Below are 22,506 nucleotides of genomic sequence, written 5' to 3'. Positions count from 1 at the left end.
GGTAAAATATGATATTATCACGTGTAGAAAGACATTATTAAGGTGAATCTAAGGGAAAGCATCTAATTGATTGGTTTTAAAAAATTTGGATTTAATAAAAAAAAAAAGAGATTTTAGCCTAAATATAATTATGAGAATAATATCACAAATTTTATTAAATCTGATAATTGATGCACATATGGAAATAATAAATCAAATAGTGGATATTCTTCCAATTAACTTTATTTCGCAATCCATTACCACCTTTACATTTTTTGTTCACCTTTGCTTATAAATATATAACGCATTCTCAAAGTATAGGCTCAATTTCTCTCATACGTACTCATTTTATATATTCATATGTTTTGTACTCTTACTAACTTAAACACTACAGATGACTCTTCCTCTTATTCAATCTCAAAGGACACACGGTCTTTTTCGTAAGAACAATATGCTACTAATGGCTCTTCCTCTTATTCGATCCATGATCAATCTTTCCATGTCATCTTGGATGATTCATATTATTTTTCAATAAAAACATTTGACATTCACTATGCGATCGATCTGGTGAAATTGACCAACTATTATTGTTGAGATTATTGAACTATTTATATTAGATATTTGGGAAATCTTATTTATTTTTCTGTTACTTGTATTATGTAAAGTACAACATAAAAAATAACAAAGAAACAAATTAACTTAATCGTGAAATGAATTTAATTTAAAACAATATTATTTGTTTATTCCAGTTGCAATATATTATGAATCTGTGTTGGCTTATTTTGCTTTGTATTTATATGTACTAGTATTATTTTTTATCCAAATTGTTGGATTACTCTAGCATTTTGTCTTAAGTATTCTTTCTTTATATTAAATTTGTTTAATTTATGAAAGAATTATCTAACAAAATAATTATTCTTAATCACATACTTTTATATCTATTATTTTTGTACAAAATTATATGTTACGTACAAAGTGATATTTTCTCAAATACTATTTGAAGGAGTTCTTATATCAAAACAACATTCTTCACCCGTTTAATTGATATGTATGTGATCTAAAAATACTAAGAACTTATGGAACTTTAAAATTGTCAAGCTTTGTATAATCAGTGTTCACTTGCCTTTGCTTTAAATAAAAACATTTGTTAAATAGAATGATAGCATCGGGAAACAATAGACGGACCATGTTTTAATAGGTTATCGTTTGTACCAAGCCTATTGTATTGTTCAAATAAGAAGGGACTTTTATAACCAGAATCTAAGTGATTGGATGGGTGTTAGCTCCCTCCACCACCTAAGTGCTTCTGCACCTCCCCACTATTTTCTTTTATTCCAAAAATACTCAAAACATCTTCACTATTTTCTTTTATTCCAAAAGTACCCTACCCGTACACACTATTTTTAACAATCTTTCTCTTTCTCTCTCTGCATTAATGGAGCATTCATATAGCTTAGATTTAAACTTTTGATATATTGCAAAATATAAAATTCAGAGGAAACTTTAATATTAGTGCTTATACCACTTTCATTTTATAAACTTAAAAATTAGATGCAAATACAAAATAATAAACATAATAATATTAATAGTAAATAATATATTATTATTATATACTAACTTTATAATGACGAAAGAACTAAATAAATTCCAAATATTTAATAAATAACTTTTCTTTTATGTTTTAAGTATTTAATAATATTTTTATATTATTTATCTAATAAATTATATACTTTATTCAAGTTATTTGAGTCAAACATGTCGGTAAGTTAAAACATAATATAATGTTAAAAATTATAGATATTAAATGTAAAAAAAAACACACATATATATAAACATTTTTCTAGAAATTTAGAACAAAATTTTACCATTTATTAAGTAATTTGAAGAAAAAAAAATATTGAACAGTGAAAATAAGATTAAATCAAACTTATTTAAGGGAAATTGTAAATAAAATTTTGCAATATATCACAAGTTTAAATCTGAGCCATGTGAATGCTCCATTAATGTGGAGAGAGAAAGAGAAAATGGTTGAATATAGTAGGGTAGTGTAAGGTATTTTTGGAATAAAAGAAAATAGTGAGGAGATATAGAGTATTTTTGGAATAAAAAAAATAGTGGAGAGGTGCAGGAGCACTTGAGGTGGTGGAGGGAGCAACACCCTGATTGGATTGACTAGAAATCAGATCATAGGCATATTTTATAAGGGTGTTGCTCCCTCCACCACCCCAAGTACTTTTGCATCTCCCCACTATTTTCTTTTATTCCAAAAATACTCTACATCTCCCCACTATTTTCTTTTATTTCAAAAATACCTTACACCTCCCCACTATCCTCAACAATCTTTCTCTTTCTCTCTCTGCATTAATGGAGCATTATTTCTCTTTCTCTCTCTCTACATTAATGGAGCATTCATATGACTTAAATTTAAACTTTCAATATCCATTTTATAAAATTGTCTAAACATAGTTAGGTAGTTTAAGAGGGTTACTTCCTACACCACTCCAGATTTCTCCTTGCACCATCACATTTTCTTAAAATTCCAAAACTAACCTTTATATTTTAAAAAATCCTACACCCCTACTTTTTTCTTCAACGGATATCCCACATCGAATGTGCCCACATCCGTTAAAGCTTAATATATTTTTTTTTAGTTTTTAGTTTATTAATTTATTGTATTAATAATAAGGCTTAATACCTCTTTTGGTCCCTCAAAAGAGGGGGAATGTTCAAATTCGTCCTACCTTTTTTAAAAAGTTAAAAAGGGTCCCAACTTGTGAAAAAAATGTTCAAGTTAATCCTTTTTTGTTACGGCGTCAAATTTTTAACGGTGCAACTGCCACTCTGGACAAAACATAATGACGTGTCTAGTTTATGTCATTGTGTGGCAGTGTGAGGTTAAATGACGTGTAAAATTTAAATTTAAAAAAAAATTGATAGAGGGTAGGGGCTGCTTGCTCTGCGTTGAAGAAGATGCAGATGTTGATGGCGTGATGAAGACTGACGATGAAGGGTTTGCTTGCAGGTTCGAAGAGTTTGATGTGCTGATGGCAAATCTTGGTTGGGTGATTTTCGCGAGAGGGTTGGACGTTTTTTATTCGCGATGAACTCGCGATTAGGGTTCCTAATTTGGGATTTTCTGTCCTGCGATTAGTGGTAGGCTTAAAACTTAGAGTGATATAGCAAGAATAAAAAACAAAATACGAGGGTATTGAATGTGTTCAGTAAATTAGAGATTTACAACTGTTATAGGTTTTAGTTATGGTAGTGGAAAGTATATTTTTGTGGTCTTGTGATGTTAGATATTTCCATTTGCATATGGAATATAGTAATTTAAGCCCATGTTATCAATGAACTATGTGATTCTGCAAATTTTCAATTTTAGATATCACTATGGTGAACTATACAAGTTTGTTTTGCTTTTTAACTTTGCACATCAATTTTAACAGCTTAAATGATTCCACTGGTTCAACTGGAAATAAAATAATTACACCTAATGGTTCAATTGGAAATAAAATAATTACACACATAAAATAATGAAAGTGACAATAGCCTTCAACCAGTTTGTCAGTGGCCTAACTAAGAGGTTGCCAAGGTAAGAGTGATTTTTGTATGGATTGAATTTGCATATTCTATGAAAATAAATACTGTATTGGCGTGGATGAAAATGTAGGGTAAGATTTGGTTATGCCCTAATATTGAGTTTATCGCGAATAAAAATCGTCCAACCCTCTCGTGAAAATCCCCAACCAAGATTTGTCATCAACACATCAAACTCTTCGACTACAAGCAAACCCTTCATCGCCATTCTTCATCACGCCATCAACATCTGCATCTTCTTCAACTTAGAGCAAAACAGCCCTACCTCTGTCAAAATATTTTTTTTAAAATTTAAATTTTACACGTCATTTAACATCACACTGTCATTTAATGACATAAACTAGACACATCATTATGTTCTGTCCAGGGTGGCAGCTGCACCGTTAAAAATTTGACGCCGTAACCAAAAAGGATTAACTTGAACAAATTTTTCACAAGTTAGGACCCTTTTTAACTTTTTAAAAAAATAGGACGAATTTGAACATTACATCTCTTTCGAGGGACCAAAAGAGGTATTAAACCTAATAATAATTATTTAATTAAATAAAACAAATTAATTTACGTAATATGTTATAAAAAACAAAAAAATTTAAATAATATATAAATTAAATAAAATATAATATTTAAATAAACTAAAAATTAAAAAAAAACTAACAAACGGATGTGGCACATATTTGAATATAATTAATTAAAAAATATTATAATTTAATTAAATTAATAATTATTATTTAATTAAATAAAATAAAATTAATTTTCGTAATAAATTATAAAAAAATAAAAAAAATTAAGTAATTTATAAATTAATTAAAATAAATATTTAAAAAACCTAAAAAAAAAACACTAAAACGAATGTGGTCACGTTGAATATAATTAATTAAAAAAATATTATAATTTAGTTAAATTAATAATAATTTTTTAATAAAATAAATAAAATTAATTTTTGTAATATATTATCAAAAAATAAAATATGTAAGTATTTTATAAATTAATTAAAATATAATATTTAAAAAAATTAAAAAAAAAAACACTTAAACGGTGTGGCCAGCTCTGAGCGGTAAGGTCAGTCTTTCAACCACGGGGTTCGTTTTGCCAAGCGGTGAAAATTCCAATGTCAATGTACCCATGAATTGGCTGGGTCGAATCTGGGGCCGTACACTCTACACCACCGACTCAATTACCGAAAAGTTCTCTTATGCTACCGGAGACTGCAGTTCTGGCAAGATAGCATGTAATGGAAGTGGAGGCTCTCCACCGAACACGCTGGTGGAGTTCAGTTTAGACGGCTTCAACGATATTGACTTTCATGATGTGAGCTTGGTGGATGGGTTCAACCTGCCCCTGATTATTGTTCCTATAAGTGGTTCCGGCAGTAGCTGTAAGAGCACATGGTGGATTTGAACGCAGTGTGTCCGGCGGAGCTAAAGAAAAGTGATTCCAAATCCTGATTTTTCAATTTTGTCATGTGATAATCCTTTCGTTTAAATAAAAATTTCACATAATCAAATAATACATATAAGTATGAACATATCATCACAGTTTTAACTTTGTTTGTCAAAATTTAACAAAAATGGTAAAATTGACTCAATTTTACAAATATATAAACCCAATTTTTATAGTTTAAAAAACGAGGACTCACTTGAGATTCTCTAACAAATACGAGGACCATCCGAGGGTTTAAACTTATAGATTTAACTATTCAAGACTCTAATATTATAAATGGACATATGATACAAAAATTATTAATCTTAAAAACTTATTTGTTTGTTGTTTTTGGATTTATTTAGAATTGTTTTTGGAATTGAACATCGTTTTAGAGTGAAATTTATTTAGATTTGAATTAAAAAAATTATAAATTTTTTATTTTAAAAAAAAACTTATAATTAAGTGAGCCGGTGAGGCAACCCGTTTAACCCACCAACCCGTGATGGGTTGAGTCAGGTTCAAATTTTTTCAGCTTGTTAATAAATGAACCGGTTTGGGTTGGCTCACTAAGTAACCAACCGGTGATAGGTCGAGTTGGGTTGGGTCGGGTTATCCGTTTTGACATCTCTAAATATATAGTTTAAGCCCCTACATTTCATGTATATTTATTCATTTGAAACAAATTAATTTATAGCAAAAAATTCTACTCTTTGAAATCACATGTAAACTCTAGAAAGAGAATGCTTGAATAGTTTAAAATTTTTCACAATTTTAGTGCTAGATGTTATTGCAAAGGTTCAATAGTCTGCACATAGAGTTGAACAGTTAAAGAATTTTTATAAAGCATTTAAAATTCAGTGAAAAGATAACAAGAAGGACAATTTATTTTTATATTGGTTCACTACAATGGAGTTATGTCTAATAAATTTTAAGCACTTTTAAAGGGTTTCACTAATCTTTGAAAATATTATAATAACAAGTTTAACCACTCATCGTTTACAATGAATTTAACCACTTCTCATTTACAACGAGTATAAATACTCCGGGTAAACAATAGTCTAACTGATTACATTTAACTCTCCCTGAGTTAAATAACCAAGTGTTTTAAATCATTATTGATTATACAAAATAGCAAAGTGTTTTTATAAGACAAGTACAGATAAAATATCTCTTAGAAAAGATATATGAGCAATACAAAGTTTATCTGAAAGACTTATTACAAAGAATTTTCTTTTTCAAAGAACTTAGACGACACAGATGAAAGAGAGTTTTGACAGCAGAAGAGTATATGCAATTCTTGTTTTCTTCTTCTTCATGCGGTCTTTCTTATATAAGCAATTTCGAAAAAGATTTGTTACTTAGAAGCATTAATTTTGGAGTAGGTGATGTAGCCTTTAGCACTAGGTCAAATGCTACTATTCTTTCGTAAAGATGGACTGAGCAGCTTGTACGGATTGATCAGACATAAAGCTTTGAAGAAACATTCCTAGAATGTTTTTGTATCTCTTAACATTCTTTTGATCTATGGTAGAACTTGAATAAAGCATTGTTCTTATGTGATTTGTACAAATAAAAAGAAACAACACAACAAGCAACAAATATTATTCGTACATATGGATTTAAAATGTTAGACATTTTATTATACCATTTAGCATGGTTCATGCACTATAGAGTTTATACTAGTTTGTTTATCAAAACGTTTGCATTTAGGATATTTGATTAAACATAGATAGCGTTTAATGCGTTATCCTATACAGTCAATTTTTCTAAAAGCTATTATTTTAGATTTTTTTGTTAAACTTCTAAATAAAGGGTTTATTAACGATCTTGTCTTAAAACTCTCCATCTTAATGTTCATGAAAACTTGTGATTATTTTCTAATTTCATCTTAAAAACTAATTAAATTTGACAAAACCAAATACAATATATAAAATTTTTCGACTATGTTCACCTTCATTTGTAGTGCTTAGCAATAAGGGTTTCCTCTCATGGTAAGCTTTCTCTCATCTCAGCCCTTTATTCAACACTTGAATTTTCCTTTCTTCTGGGTTTTCGTGACAACTTAGTGCTTAGCAATAAGGGTTTTTTTATGTGGTTCAACACCATTTTGTTTCGCTCAATTAGAAGGCCAAAATTCATGTTCTTTCTTTCCTGCCTTCAATGCTCAATGCCAAGAGTTATGGCTAGGGGTGGGAAAATAGAACCGAACTGCACTGTACTACTAAAATCTGTACTGAACTAAAAATTAATTTGTATAAACTGAATTGAGCTGTAAAACAGTTCAGACACACTGAATTGAACTGTTTTTTGTTTTATCAAACTGGACTGAACTGAACTATACTAAATTGTACTAAACTACAATATAAACTAAATTGAACTACTAACTATACTAATTTTAAACTGAATTATACTAATTTTAAACTGAATTGTATTAATTTCTAAACTGAATTATACTAGTTTTTAACCTGAATTGTACTAGTTTTTAAACTTAATTGTACTAGTTTTTAAACTGAATAGTACTAGTTTAGAAACTGAATTGTACTAGTTTTTAAACTTAATTAGTTTAGAAAATTAGTTTTTAAACTTAATTGTACTAAACTACAATATAAACTAAACTGAACTACTAACTATACTAATTTTAAACTGAATTATACTAATTTTAAATTGAATTGTACTAGTTTCTAAACTGAATTGTACTAGTTTTTAACCTGAATTGTACTAGTTTTTAAACTTAATTGTACTAATTTTTAAACTGAATAGTATAACAATACATGTTCTTTTTAATTGAAATTTATTTTAATGTTTATTTTATTTTATTTACAAATTAACTTTTTAATTATTTGATATTATTATTTTCTATTTTATTTATATTTCTTTTATTATTATGTGTGTATGGAAATTATTTTATTATTTTTTATTTATACTTATTTTGTCATGAATATTATTTTACTTTTATATTTATTCTTTTAATTTTTATTTATATTTTTTTGTTTTATATGTGTATATAATTTATTTTATCTTTTTATCTACTTATTTTATTTTAAAATAATTTTTATTTATATTTATTTTGTTCCCTCGTAAAATTGTTTTATTAATCCATTATTTATTATTAATATTTTATTATGTAAAATTTAAACTAATATTTATTAATTATTATAATATAATAAAAGAGGATATTAGAAAAATTTCTCATGTTTGTTAATTTTTTATCATTTGATATTTTTATAATATTAATTATTTTGCTACATTATTATTTATTATGATATTTTATTAATCATTTAATAAAATTTAACGTTAAAAAATATATTTTAGTTTTAGTATGTAAAATACTATCATTTAAAAATAATAATATTGATATTTATTTTAAAGTAAGTTGATTTTTAAAATAAATAGTTATTTTAGTGTGTGCTCTTACACACATTTTAGTATCACTAAAAGTTTTTTAACATATTTTTACATATTTAATAATATGTTAAAAATATAATATATTTAAAGTATAATATATTTTATATAGTCTTTTTTTATGATTTATATTACTTAATCATTTAATAAAATTAAATTTAAAAAAATATATTTTACTTTTATTACTTAAAATAATATTATTTAAAAAGTAATATATGTTTATTGATGAAAAAATATAAAAATTTGTGATAAACAAATTTTGTCTTAAAAAATTCATTATTAATTTTTTATTTGAACAGTTTCTCTTATTAATACTTTATGGTTTAATGTCTCAATTGGTCCCTAATTTCGCCCAGAATTTCAAATAGGTCCCTTTATCTTTTGACGTCTCAATTGGGTCCTTATTTTGTTAATTTGATGCAAATAAATCTTTTCCGTCAATTTCATCAAACGGCGTTAATGAGTGTGTGACGTGGCCTGGTGACACTGCATTTTTAATACACGTGTCAATAAAAACGTGTGTGAATGCAATTTTTTAAAATTTAAAATTAAAGAATTAAGTAAATATATTATAAATTTTGCTGAAATTAATTAAAGAAAGGGCAAAGATGGAAAATGATATTGTTTTTTTTGCTGAAACATCCATTATCTCTGCAAGTGGAAAATCAAAATCAAATTGGGAGAATTTTGTATTTTAGGGCTCGTGTACCATAATTTTACGACAGAATCATAACTATGCTTTCCTAAATCATTAACTAAAACAATTTGCTGGGTATTGATATTTGAATCTTCAACTAATGTCTTTTCAAGTGTAAGACTACCTGAATACGAAGTTTTTTTGTTTCCCAGGGACTACACATCTTGAACATTTCCAAGCACACCAATGTGGAATTTAACCTTGCCAAACTTGTAATTTTCAGCTTCTCTAGAATCACCAAGCAACTTGACGCCGCAAAAGGGAGATTGAGGTCTTTGAGAGGGAGATATACCAGTAGCAGCTACTCTTGAGTGACGGAAGGGAGAGAGTCTACCTGAAAGTAATTCACCAAAATAGGTAAATCTATTTGATACACTAGCCAATTTCTTTTTACCCTCTTGCTTGTCAGGTGACGGTGCCCAGGAGCTTGATTTGTTCCTATGAATTGCATCCCAAGCCTGCAGAAAATATTCATGATTGTAAGTAAATATGTCAAAAAAAACCACTTGAGCTTTCTGATTCAGGGTTGAAGGGTGAAAAATTGGTCCATTTTTCTCACCTTCTTTACAGCTGGAATAGGGCTAAAAGATCTAATATGAGAAGTTTTGTTAGGTTTCACAACCTCACTGGCTGAAGGCAAGGAAACCTGGTTTTTCATTTTCATCGCAACCACAGGATTCATTAAGCACAATGAATTCCTAATATGTAATATACGTAACAACCCACAACCTTTAGCTGCAATATTAGAAGAGTTGTCATATTCGTTACCATCACCTTCGTCTTCACTTTCTTCCTCTTGATTTCCCAATGACAGAGAAAATGGATGTTTCAGAAAAAGAATAATATCATTTTCCATCTTTGCCCTTTCTTTAATTAATTTCAGCAAAAATTATAATATATTCACTTAATTCTTTAATTTTAAATTTTTAAAAATCGCATTCACACACGTTTTTATCGACACGTGTATTAAAAATGCAGTGTCACCAGACCACGTCACACACTCATTAACGTCGTTTGATGAAATTGACGGAAAGGATTTATTTGCATCAAATTAACAAAAATAAGAATTCAATTGAGACGTCAAAAAATAAAGTGACCTATCTGAAATTATGAACAGAAATAGGGACCTATTGAAACATTAAACCATATTTTATTATTAAATAATGTTTTCTTAGCAAGACGAAACAATTGAACGAGAACTAGAGAAGAGAAAAGAGTAGATACAGTTCTCATAGTTAACTGAACCGAAACTATTATAAGTTCAATTTTTAAAAATTAAACCATAAAATAGTATACGGATCTTTTAATAAAAGTGGATCAGTTTTTTTAAGTATAATATAATATAGTTAACTATAGTATAGTACAGATAAGTTATTTTTGCCCAACCCTAGTTATGGCTCATCTACATCATTGTTGTTTTCCTCCATAATCACTACACTACATCAAGAAATCAATAAATTCACTAAATTCCAATTCTCCATGCTCATGTCGTTACTTGAGCTAAAAGGGTTGTTTACTTATAAAATGTTATCAATTAAAGCATGATAAGTATCCAACGTGTAAAATAAGATATTCTAACACTTATTAGTATTTTTTTTTATCCATTTTTCTATATTTTATAGATTTATATAAGATACTCATACTACATAGAAGATTCTAAACCTTCGTATTATATTCTTATTGTATAAAGATTTTCCATACATTCATAGAGGTAAATATTAGCTTAAAATATATAGAAAATAAAAAACAAACCATAAATTTATATATATTGTCTTTGCAACATACATAAATTTACATTTGATTTACGTTCGTCGCAATTGTCTGAACCTAGACCAAACATAAAAAGTCATAAATATCAAACTTAAAAATCATTTTTTGTGTTAGTTAAAAAATAATATATAAATAAAGTAATTTTTAAAATAGATTATTAAATTTTATGCATTTAACCCTTTCAAATTTGTATATATTTATAATAGAAAACTTTAATACCTCTAAAATATTTCTTAAAGATCCCTGAGTGATCTAATCAAAACTAACTGCAGGTAAATACAATTATGTTAAAATCTAGTATATACATATATATATTATATATATATATATATATATTTATTGTAACATCCTCAAAATATAGCATAATACTATATCATAGATTAATCACATATAATAATATGATAGATCAGTTCATAAGAGTTAGTAAAGTGTTTAATCATTACAATTATCCAAAAATAACCATAAAACTAAAAACTTTACAGAATATCATAAGTTTGATACAACAAACATAGGAATAAACCGAACGGGGATACAAACACACTGTATAAACCGATTGGTTTGCAAAAGAACTACTAAATCTATTGAACGAACGATCCAATTCAAAATTATACACAACAGATGATCGGTTATAAATTAAGCGACAGGATCTTTGCCTTCCAACACTTGCTCCACCAAACACTCGTCACCTTCTACTCACATCCACATGATGATCATCGCAAGAGAAAAGAAAACCGAACGAACACGACAAGACAAAACAAGAAAATAGGGTAAGCTATTATAATTTAATTATAAACACATATATGCATTTCATGCAAGTTCAATATATATGAAACCGAACAGTACATCATACAACAATGAATACAATTCATCACATACAACCAAAACATCATCATTCATATAAATATATATAAACCGAACACTATGACTTGACCATCTGGATTGTATGAATATGTAGCTACAGCCGTCCTTGCACTTGTGGTAGTGTAACAGTTGACACCAATCAAGCTACTACCCAAGGTTAATCCTATATTACCTACCTCGGCACCCTGAGGTGGTAGGACCTCCTGCCATTCTCACCCATGAGTTACTCCTCTCTACTTGAGAATAAGTAACTCACAGAATATCAGGATGAACGCCAGCTTAGCATATCCATATTCATACTTTACAATTCCACAACCATCCATGAGACATTCCTCCTTGGAATTCTCTTCCACAATATTTGAAAAATAAATCTTCAATTCTTAACATACAGAATCATTCATCAATTAAATTTTCACATTAAAGTGAAAACATGTGAACATTGGAGACCGAACACCTTCACACTACCCAACCGAGAGAACCGAACGGTTCATAACAGACAAAATAGAAGAAACTGACCGAACGCTATTATTGACCGACCACCATAGAGACCAACTACTAGGCACTTAGCTCAACCCAAAGAGTTTAAACCAACACTCATAACTTACACTGAAATTATTAAAACTTATACCAAATATTATACTAAACCGAGTACTTATAGGTTATTGGATACTCTATCCAGACCAAACACTAGTTTAATATTAGAACACTGCGATTAGACCGAAAGGTCGTAAATAGATAATACTGCTAATAGACCGAACCCAGTTAATGACTGAGTACGTAACACTGCCAAACGGTCAACCAAACAAATCTTTGAATAACAATTTTTAAACCAAAATAAGATATTTTAAACCTATTCCATTGAACCTATTACACACTGCTCACTACTCACCTTTTCACACACTCTCTTCTCCCACCCAGAATGACCGAACGTTCTACAATAGGAATTCCAATCCAGTTCACATATCTCGGTCAAACACAGAATTTGAATACAATTCAATCAAACATACCATCATTCATACATACAAACGTTCACACATCAACTTCAAACACAGAAAAATATAATTAAATCACTAGCTTCCCTTACCTTGAATAAACGAGACACTTCCTAAGCTTCCACAACTTTAACTAACCAACAACCACTTCTAAAGCAACCTACTACAATTTCGATTGGTGAAAAGGGACCAACCAGAGGATTAAAACAGAAACAGGTTCAGAAAAAGACAGATGAAGAACACATGCAAGCTGAACAGTGCTTGCATGTATCAAAAATTACAGAAACTTAAAAAGAACGAATGAGTTTACTTACCCACTTTACACAACAACTAGATTGATGGAAAAGAACTTCTTGCCACCAAGGAAGAACTCACACAGCCTAGATGATTAAGGAGGAGAAAACTCATAATTCTGGAAAGAAGAGGTGCATGCAAAAGTGGCTCAACGTTTGAAAATTTTGCTTATGTACTACCGTAAAAAACCGATCGGCCAACCAGATGCACACACCTGTCTTCCACTTTCTGAATTTTCTAAACCTTCATACTACACCTGGATTCCACTAAAAGCTGAATTTAATGGTTCTGACATATATATATATATATATATATATATATATATATATATATATATATATATATATATATAATTATTAGATTTTGGATCAAATGAGGTCTAGAACATATATAACTACATTCTGATAACACGATTCTTTTATACATTCTAATAATCTAACGAAATTATACGTATATTTTAAACAACTAAAGGATTTTATAACGTTGCATTAATCTATATTTAGCAAATATCATTCTTCATTCATAAAATCTAATAATAAAGTTTTTTTATATACTAAAAATAATGATACTTTAAAAACCGCGTAAAGAATAGTTTTATATTTCCCATAAGGTTTTTGTGGTTGAGCATACCTCAGTAGGAATAACTACCCAACAATTATGGACCTTTTATATAATAGTCACACAATACTCATCATTGGGAGGAAAAGTCAATGCAAAAATATTTATCATAACCAATTACCAACTTAATCAAATTACTTGGACACAAAAATAAAAAAGCTATGGAAACAAATTGATTTCAAATTAAGAGAGGTATGGCTAAGAATCACCAACTTTAACAAATTTTATGAATGCCTAATCTACACTTTCACTATATACTTTGGAAGAACTTTTCTCCCTTTCACAAAGCAATTGTTAGTTAAGATTCCTCCAAAATGCACCAACCTGTTCCTCTACCCCTCAAAGAAAAAAGTTGCTATTCTCTACAATGAAAAGAGTGACTCAGCTACCACCAGCGGCAGTGGTAGCATTATTGGCCAGTGACCACCGATCAATGGTACTAGTAGCTGTAAAGGGGTCAATGGCAGACCCTGTCAGTTCCTCTAACCCTTCAAAGAAATCATCTGATACCACTGTTTCTGTTGAGTCAAATTCATTTGCTTCTTCATCATCTTTCATCAGATCTTCCAACTCCTCTTCTATGCACTCTGACTTTGTACTGTGTTGTGCCACCTCTGATGAGGTCGCTGGAGAAACAGGTTTTGTGGTGGTTGTGTCTCCACCAGTCTGAGGTTTGTAGCGAGTGGAGCCAGCAAGGGAGCTTTTATGAGTAGGAGCAGGGTGGTCGTGTTCACCAGTGTATGTCACTATGAACATTGTTGGGTCCGATTTGTTCCTCTCCACCTGTTTTCTGGCTAAACATCCTTTTGAGCTGCTACATCGGTAATATCCCCTGTAAATCACACAACAAACAATGTCTCGTTGGTTCTTTTAAGTTCATAACTTTAACCCCTTTTGGCTTTCTTTTAAAAAAAAAAAGGCAAAATCTAACAACAAAGACTTGGTAAAGTGTAACAAGTCAAAGTCTGGCTTCTTAAAAATTGTACACACAAGTTTCCATTCATATCTATGAGATAAAGAAAATATAATTGTATTTGTGAGTTTTGTTTGAGTTTAAAACTTTTTCTTATTTTAGACTAGGAATTAACTACTCCATTAAACTTTTATTGTTAAAAAAGACGAAATTTTTTTAAGGTAAACCTTGGATATGGTGACCCTTTGATGGGTTTCTGTCCATATTTCCTCCATGCCCATATGTCTGAGGAGAGATTCTCAGCTGCCACATCACAAACCTTCTTAACCTGATTCTTCCTGTGGTTGAAAAAAAAACATGCATTTCAGACAAAGTCATGAATGAACCACAAAGACATGGTTTTTAAGAGCTAAATAAATTCAAAATCTTTCTGGATTGGAGAATCTAATTCCCATTCCATGAATTATAAAAAGGAAGAAAAAGGGCATATTAACCTTCTTTTCTGTTTTGGGGTGGAGGCAGAACCTGGTTGGGGAGGCTGCTTCTGTTCTTGCTGGCTACAAGGTGATTTGGACACTGATGAATAAGAAAAGGGAGAAAGAGGAGAAGAAGGTTGGAAGGTGTGAAGCTGTGGTTTGATGAAGAAAGGCTTGCAAAGCTCGTGAAGCTCTTCAATGGAAGGCCTTGCTCCATAGGGGTTCTCCAAAGGAGACACAACTTGACCTCCTTGTACAGCAGGGTTGTAAACAGAGAAGAAGCTGCCGGAAGTAGAAGGTGGGACAGAAGCCCCAAAATCAGATGAGGTGGTGGATACGGTTGTGGTGGCGGCGGCGGCGGAGGAAGTAGTGGTGCAGCTTCTGACTACGGCGTGGAGATCCCAATCTGGTTCCATAACAGTAAAGACAAGGTCTGAAAAAGTCTGGTACTGAGAGAGGACAAAGAAAAAAAAAAGGCGCTGACTTTTGTTTGAGGGAGAAAAAGATAAGATGCCATAAGTAGGAAAAGACATGTATATATAGATAGTAAGAGAAAGTGGACATTGAACAAAAGCTACTCACAAACAAATAAGTCCTTATCTCTTTCCAAATTTAAAAAACATCATGTTAGTGTTTTTCTTTAATTTAGGACTTTATATAAGAAAAAACATATTAATGTAAATATTTATTGTAACAAAGAAGAAGTGAGTTAATACATACAATTGATTCTTAGAAGATTATTAATTAACATCATTTAAAAAAAAATATTACAGTCAAACAAAATAACTGGTAACTATATATTTAAAAGAGAGATAATAGATGAGGAATTTGGTATCTATGTCCAAGTATGATGGTTCTCAAGTGCTTTCTGATTTGTGTTTCTTTTTTTCTCTTCTTCTTTTGTTATATTATTGTTTTATTATGGAACCAGTTTTTGATTTACTTGGGTTGACATTTTAAAATGTCAAAGGTAGTGGTGAGACTTTTAGGTTTGGATTATGGCAAAGAATCACAGTTCCGCACGCATCTCTTCTCTTTGGGACTGTGACTGAAAGTAATTCATATGCAGACAAATAATTAAATATGAATGCTGTTGCCAGCTCACACAGGACAAAATTGTAGTAAAAACTTCTTGAGATGAAAGTGAAAAAACACATAGAATGAAAGGAAGAGAAACAAAAATCATACTATTGAAGGGAAGGATTTTAATTAAAAATTATTCAAAATGTATTTTTTTTTACATATGACTAATTTTTTAATCGTTTTAAGAATACTAATTAACATTTATCTTATTTCAGACAAAAGACAAGAAAATAATTTTTATAAATAACTATTTAAAAAATTAATTAAATATAACATTATACAGGTATTTTTTATACAAATATAAAATTAAAAAAAATTGTTTTATCTAGTCTATTTTCTATGCAAAATAAGGATTGGTAATTAGTTCAATTGTGAAGACTATAGTCGTGAAGTTTTTTTCTCAAGTTTAAATATTCTCCAAAAATAACTAGTATGAGAACTTTTAGGGAAATTCATCAATATACAAAAATAGCTATAAAAAGAAAAAATGAGTGAAAAACATTCAGCAAAAAAGAAAATCTCATTTTAGTGGTAGTAATTGGATTGATGCATGTACTACCTGCAAAAGAGAAAATTCAAAAGAGAAAAATACTTCGGCAAAAAAAATATTATTTTAGAATATTTTTTATTATAGTGAGTTTATGTGCAGAGTTTATCGAGTACTATTAAGAATAATTTTGAAGAGTATGCTGAAAATTTGTGTTGTCTATTACAGAGCTAACTTAGCTAGAGAATAAAAAAATTGACAGTAAAAATTTGTTTGACTAAAATTTGAGGTTTAATATGTGTATATTTGGTTATATATTTAATGAATGAGAAATCTTCAATACATTATTTTAGATTACCTGATTTCGAAAATATAAATATCAAATAATTCAATAAATCATACTAAAATAAGTATTAATAAATTTTATATTATTTTATGAAAAGAAATTTAAAATATAACTTAATCTCACAAATTAATTTATCAAAATATGAAAAATAAAAGGAATATCAGTAAAATGGGATAAATCCACAAATCTCATATAACAAATTTTGTATTAAAAAATAAATTTGAACTCTAACTCCACTCCAGAAATATGATTTTTAAAATAAAACTTACACTTACATAAAACATAATACAAGATGATATGATAAGCTTGACTCAACAAATCTGACTAGTACTAGAATAGACAATAATATATCATATGAGAAAATAAATTTTGATATAGTATAAAATAAATTTAAGTATATGTGACCTCCAAAGTTGTAATGAACAAAATGACTTAATAAAAAGAAATATACATCACATTTCATTTTTTTCTTCCCTTACCATGTTATTAGAAATCTTCAAACTAAACTTTCACCAACATTATAAGAAATTATACAAAAGTTTATTGTAAAGTGAATCTCTTATACCATTAAATAACCTACGCAGATTGTTCAGTGTTGGTACACAGTGTTGAGAGTAAAATAGTTATATAGTGTTAATTAAAAATTAATAATAACATATTTATTTATAAATCAATAAATTTACTACATAGTGTATTTTGTTGTTAAACAATATTATATTTCCATTGAATAACCTATTTTGTATAGTGTAATAGCTAAAATAATTTATCAATATTTGATCCAGTTTTTAGAAGTCTCTTTCTTTATTAACTTTATGTTGTTAATCATTAAGTAAACAGCAGTTAAATTTTCATCAAAGTATTTTGCTAAAAATATATGATTTTATACACAAAATATCAAATTGTGTATAAATTAAATTATCTTTTTTAATATTTGAATAACTAAATATTTTCTATAAGAAATTCTTTCAATATTATTTTATTATTTATGTCATTATCATAAAAGTAATAGAGTTTGTCCAATTTATCTTCTCTGTTATGTAATAAAAAGTCAAAATAAGCTATTTGTAGGTGTGTCGTAGTTAAATGTGTTTTTACCCTGTTTCTAATATCTAATTAAATGTGTTTTATCATATAATACTTAACTGACATCTAACCAACTTGTGCACTTTTGTGCTGTATTGATTTTTAAACAAAGAAAACAAATAAAAATTATAAACTTCTATTTCGAATTAAAGATTTTCATATTATTATTAACAACAAATTATTATATACAATGATAAATTGTAATAAAATAAATTTAAATAAAATAATATTGTCAATAATTTTTACATTTATTGTGGGTAAAAATAAACCAGAAAAACAATCTTAAACTTATGTATTATATTTATCATTTGTAAATATTCATTTAAAAATACCAAACACACTTCTTATATAAATAACATAAGTTACTTAGTTCTTGTACCTAAGCATTTAACTACATCCTATCTGTTAGAGATAAAAAAAATATTGATTTCAAATTTTAGAAGAAAAACAATCTAGAAAATATAGCCGAGATATAAATTTACCTGTATTTAGTTTAAATTATATTTGATTTTTTTAATTTTCTCCTCTAAGTTCATATTTCTTTTATCACACTTTATTTTAAATATTAAGAGGTATATTTCAATATTAAGTTTTAACAAATATGATAATGTCTTGAATTACTTAATAATATATTGGCTATGATATGTATTTTAATTAAATATTAAGAAATATGTTATAACACTAGTTTTCAACAAATATATTATTATCTTTAAATACTTAATATACAGTATTCATAAAATTTTAAATATATTAAATATCTTTAAAACTATGCTATTTTTCTTTCTCTAAAATTTAAAATATATATTTTTTGCTAGCAATAAGGATAGATAAAAAAAGATATGTGATAAAGATTTTAACATATGAATCCTTTAATTAAAAATAATTTTAATTGGTTAAAGATATAATTAATATTATGTTAAGATATTTATGAAAACTTTTATTTGCAATTATAAAAATGACCTATTAAATATGTTTAGATTTGTAAATAAACTTGTAAGACATATTTCATATTTTAAGAATTTTGTAGAAATATAAAGTATAGTTTTCCACAATACATCTATTAGAGGTCAGAAAGAGAGAATATGAATACTTTTAATAGATAGAATTGTCTCGGGAGAAAATTTACCGTTAAGGCATAAAAATTTACCAAAGGAAAGAGTTTGGTTCATAGTCCAACACTCCTAGGTTAAAATTTGTTCGAACTTTTCAAAAAGAATATTTATGTTTGTCGTGTTTATTGAGAACGGTTGGTCATTAATTTTTCTTGAAAGGCTAAAGAAAAATCGGTGTTTTTATCTCGGGAAGAATTCTAGGTCATTCAATTTCCTCGAGTGGCTAAAAGAAAATAATGGCGTGTTTAATTTCGTGCCCGTTGAGGAATTGTCAGCCATTCACTTTCATTCGGTTCTGTATGACTACTGAAACGTGGCGTTTCCATATTTATTTTCTCAGTTTTAATGTCAGTCAATAATTTGATATGCATCCAGTATTTGAAATAAGGTCAAAGTCAATAATAAAATGCTGATAATCTTAATTAACTATAAGGAATTATTACTACTCATAAAAAATTGTGATTATCAAATTTTATACATTACTCTTATTAAATTAGATGGTCAAAATTAACTTTAATTTAAATTTTTAATATAAAAATTCAACTAAATTATGACTTGCATTTGTATATGATACTATATTATGCATTTAGAGTCAAGTAATAATTAATATGAATATAAGTACAATTATTTAAGAAATTATTTTATAATTGGTTGTATTTTATTTACATTATATGGTAAGCATATTTGTAATTGTAGTTTGGAATTGTATAGTTAATTGATATAAAGAAAAAAGTTAAATAATCAATAAAATTTTAAAAAAAATTCTATTAATCTAATTGAAGAACTATAGTCTAACATCAATAAGATCTGAGTCCAACCACATACGAAATTGACATTATTCTCTACTCAAAATCATAAAGTAATGAGTTAATGAGACTTAACCTTTATATAATGTTTTATTTTCTCATTTCTATCCAATGTGGGACATAAACTCACTTGGAATTCTTTCTATTATTCGTAGGAGTAAATAGAGTTTCATGTGTGTTTGTAGTTGCTTTAAGCTTTGTACAACGGTTTGATCATCTGTCAAGTAAAGGAAGCTAGTTGTCTTGTTTAAAGTTTCTAATGCTTTGATAGTTTGGACTGCATATTTAGTTTGTATGAGATTTATTGAAACTCTGATATTGGTGTTTAAACCTGTTGAATTTATGTTGATTAAAATGGTTGCATGTGGATTGTAATTGTTTGAATTGATGTTGAATTGAAGGAATAAGAATCTGGCCATTTGAGGAAATTGGTATGCAAATCTGACATTGAAATATCTTTTAAACTAAACACTAAGTCAAGAATACTAATTTAGTCGTCTAAACAGGTCCTTGTTTCTCTAAAATCATTGAATGAAGTGTACAGGTTTCTGATGTGGAGTTGAGCGATGTTGGTGTAACGATCAGTGGAAATTTTGCGAAAGCTTTGGTGCTGCGCAGTAGCAAGGTACTACTAAGTGTAAGTTTTCACTAACCATTTTAATTCTAATTCACTAAGCATTGTTAGTTGCAAAACCAACGACAAGTGCACCAATCGCAACATAGCAAGTGATAAATATCATTCTCTCCCAAGGTACTGTGCAACATATGACAACTCTTCCTTTCATAACTCAATAACACATTAAAGTACACAAAAAATAAGAAACTCTTTTTAGTATTTTCATCAAACAGTTAGTCTGCAAGGAAATGTAAAATAGATTATTTACAATTTGTTAAAACTAAAGTTCATCCATTTCATTCTCATGCATTCACAAACATCCCAATTTCATACTCAAGTCAAAATTAACTTAAAATTATACTCAAATCCTATCTCTAGTGACTTTGAGCCTATGATGACTCATCAAGTTCCAATTTCATGAATCCTCAACAAGCAATCATGCATTATGTTGAAGAGCTTTAAGATTACTAATGAGTCATGTTATATCCCTAGATACAAGCTTCATTAGGTGTTTAATTTCAATTATAGGTTCAAGTCATATTTCTCAATACATCAAGAACCACAAATCAAGCCATGGGTGATAAAGTCACAAAAAACATTAAGCATAGAAATCAAATATTAACTTTGAAATGTAAAAGCATATGCATTAACATCACAAAATATAAAAGATTTAGTTTATTACAACTAATCTCAACAAATAAGAAAATTCCTCAATGGTAGAGAACTTAGGGTTTTACAAATTGAAAAGATAAGGAAGAAATTAAAACCATAGAGAAATTCACACCCTTTCCCAAGGTCCTTGGTAGTTCCTCAATGCTCTATTGTGCTTCCCCTTCACATCTCCATCTCAAATTCGTGACCAATCTTCCTTCTCAACCCAAAAGGGGAAAAGTCACCATTGATGAAGATTGAAGGTCTAAGGAGGAGTGGGAGAGCTTCCAGTACCCTAAACAACCTCTAAAGGACTCTCTTAGTCACTCTAGGTGAATAATGAAGTATGGGTGGAAGAGAATCTCTGAAATCTCATGAAAAACATGTTTAAATAACCCATTTTGGTAAGTCGACGTTGGTATGTTTAAATAATCTCATAAATAAACATGTTTAAATAATCTCATGAAAAACATGTTTACATATGTCAAAGCATTTATCCACATAATTGAGTATATAGTCAAAAGATTATATGTTTATATGAGTTATAGAATGTTAAATATTGAACTAATACGTGATATGTTAAAGTGTTCATGGAGTTCTCTTTTGAACACTAGCTTATCTTGTTGTCTTTTTGTTGTCTTTGATGTTTCATTTGTTTCTTTTGTGATAATCATCTTATTGGTGTGAGCAGATGAGAGATAGGTGTTGGAGCATCTCTGGTAGAGGATAGTGATGAGAGATAGCTGTTGGAACATCTCTGATAGAGGATAGTGATGCAACATAAAGTCTTCTTAGTTGTCCAGTGATTATATTTAGTTTTTTTAGATATATTTATTATTATGGTTTTTTTTTTAAATAACTGATATTATATATATAAGTTGATACAAATATGTTTTGTTTTATCAATTTTATAATGCCTAGTTTTATTGGTGGAATATTACATAATGTGTTTAAATAAAGATAAATCAAAACAAATAAATATGTAAAAACTTGAAAATCAAAGAATAAACAAAAAAACATTTAAAATACACACGTGATAGAGATTAGTAGTTCCTTTAGATATCAATTATCTAAATTTTGGATTTTTAGTTTTTATCCTTTCAAATAAATTAATGTTTGATATTTAACATTTGATACCAAAATCCATCGACTATTTCTCATTACATAAAATTTATTAAAATATAAAAAAATAAAAAAGTAAAACATGATTTTTTAGTTTTTATCTTTTACATCAGTCATACAATAAATTTTACCAAATTAGCTAAAAATTTAAATACAATTTAAAACTTTTCTCAAAATTC

General features: G+C 28.3%; 1 protein-coding gene across 1 annotated transcript; it reads right to left on the bottom strand.

Annotated features, from left to right (window-relative positions):
• Positions 1 to 13,783: 13,783 nt before the first annotated feature.
• LOC148196083 (WRKY transcription factor 22-like) lies at positions 13,784 to 15,554 on the bottom strand. The gene is made up of 3 exons (XM_088094810.1): positions 15,040 to 15,554; positions 14,773 to 14,883; positions 13,784 to 14,464 (listed from the first exon to the last, which is right to left on the bottom strand). Exons 1-3 carry the CDS (start codon positions 15,552 to 15,554, stop codon positions 14,014 to 14,016), a joined length of 1,077 nt encoding a protein of 358 aa, XP_087950936.1. The 3' UTR covers positions 13,784 to 14,013.
• Between the last annotated feature and the right edge of the window lie 6,952 nt (positions 15,555 to 22,506).

The sequence above is a fragment of the Vigna umbellata genome, chromosome 7 (assembly GCF_029865625.1).
Source record: "Vigna umbellata cultivar VRB3 chromosome 7, Vumbellata_1.0, whole genome shotgun sequence".
NCBI classification, from domain to species: domain Eukaryota; kingdom Viridiplantae; phylum Streptophyta; class Magnoliopsida; order Fabales; family Fabaceae; genus Vigna; species Vigna umbellata.
Note: the sequence above shows the minus strand (reverse complement) of the source record. Positions and strands in the feature narration are given on the sequence as shown.

Excerpts from the sequence above, each read along its gene's own strand:
- LOC148196083 (XM_088094810.1), bottom strand. The coding sequence starts at position 15,554 with ATGTCTTTTCCTACTTATGGCATCTTATCTTTTTCTCCCTCAAACAAA. Across the intron at positions 14,884-15,039 it reads ACCCCAAAACAGAAAAGAAG|GAAGAATCAGGTTAAGAAGG; the intron begins GTTAATATGCCC and ends TTTCAACCACAG. Across the intron at positions 14,465-14,772 it reads AAAGGGTCACCATATCCAAG|GGGATATTACCGATGTAGCA; the intron begins GTTTACCTTAAA and ends TGTGATTTACAG.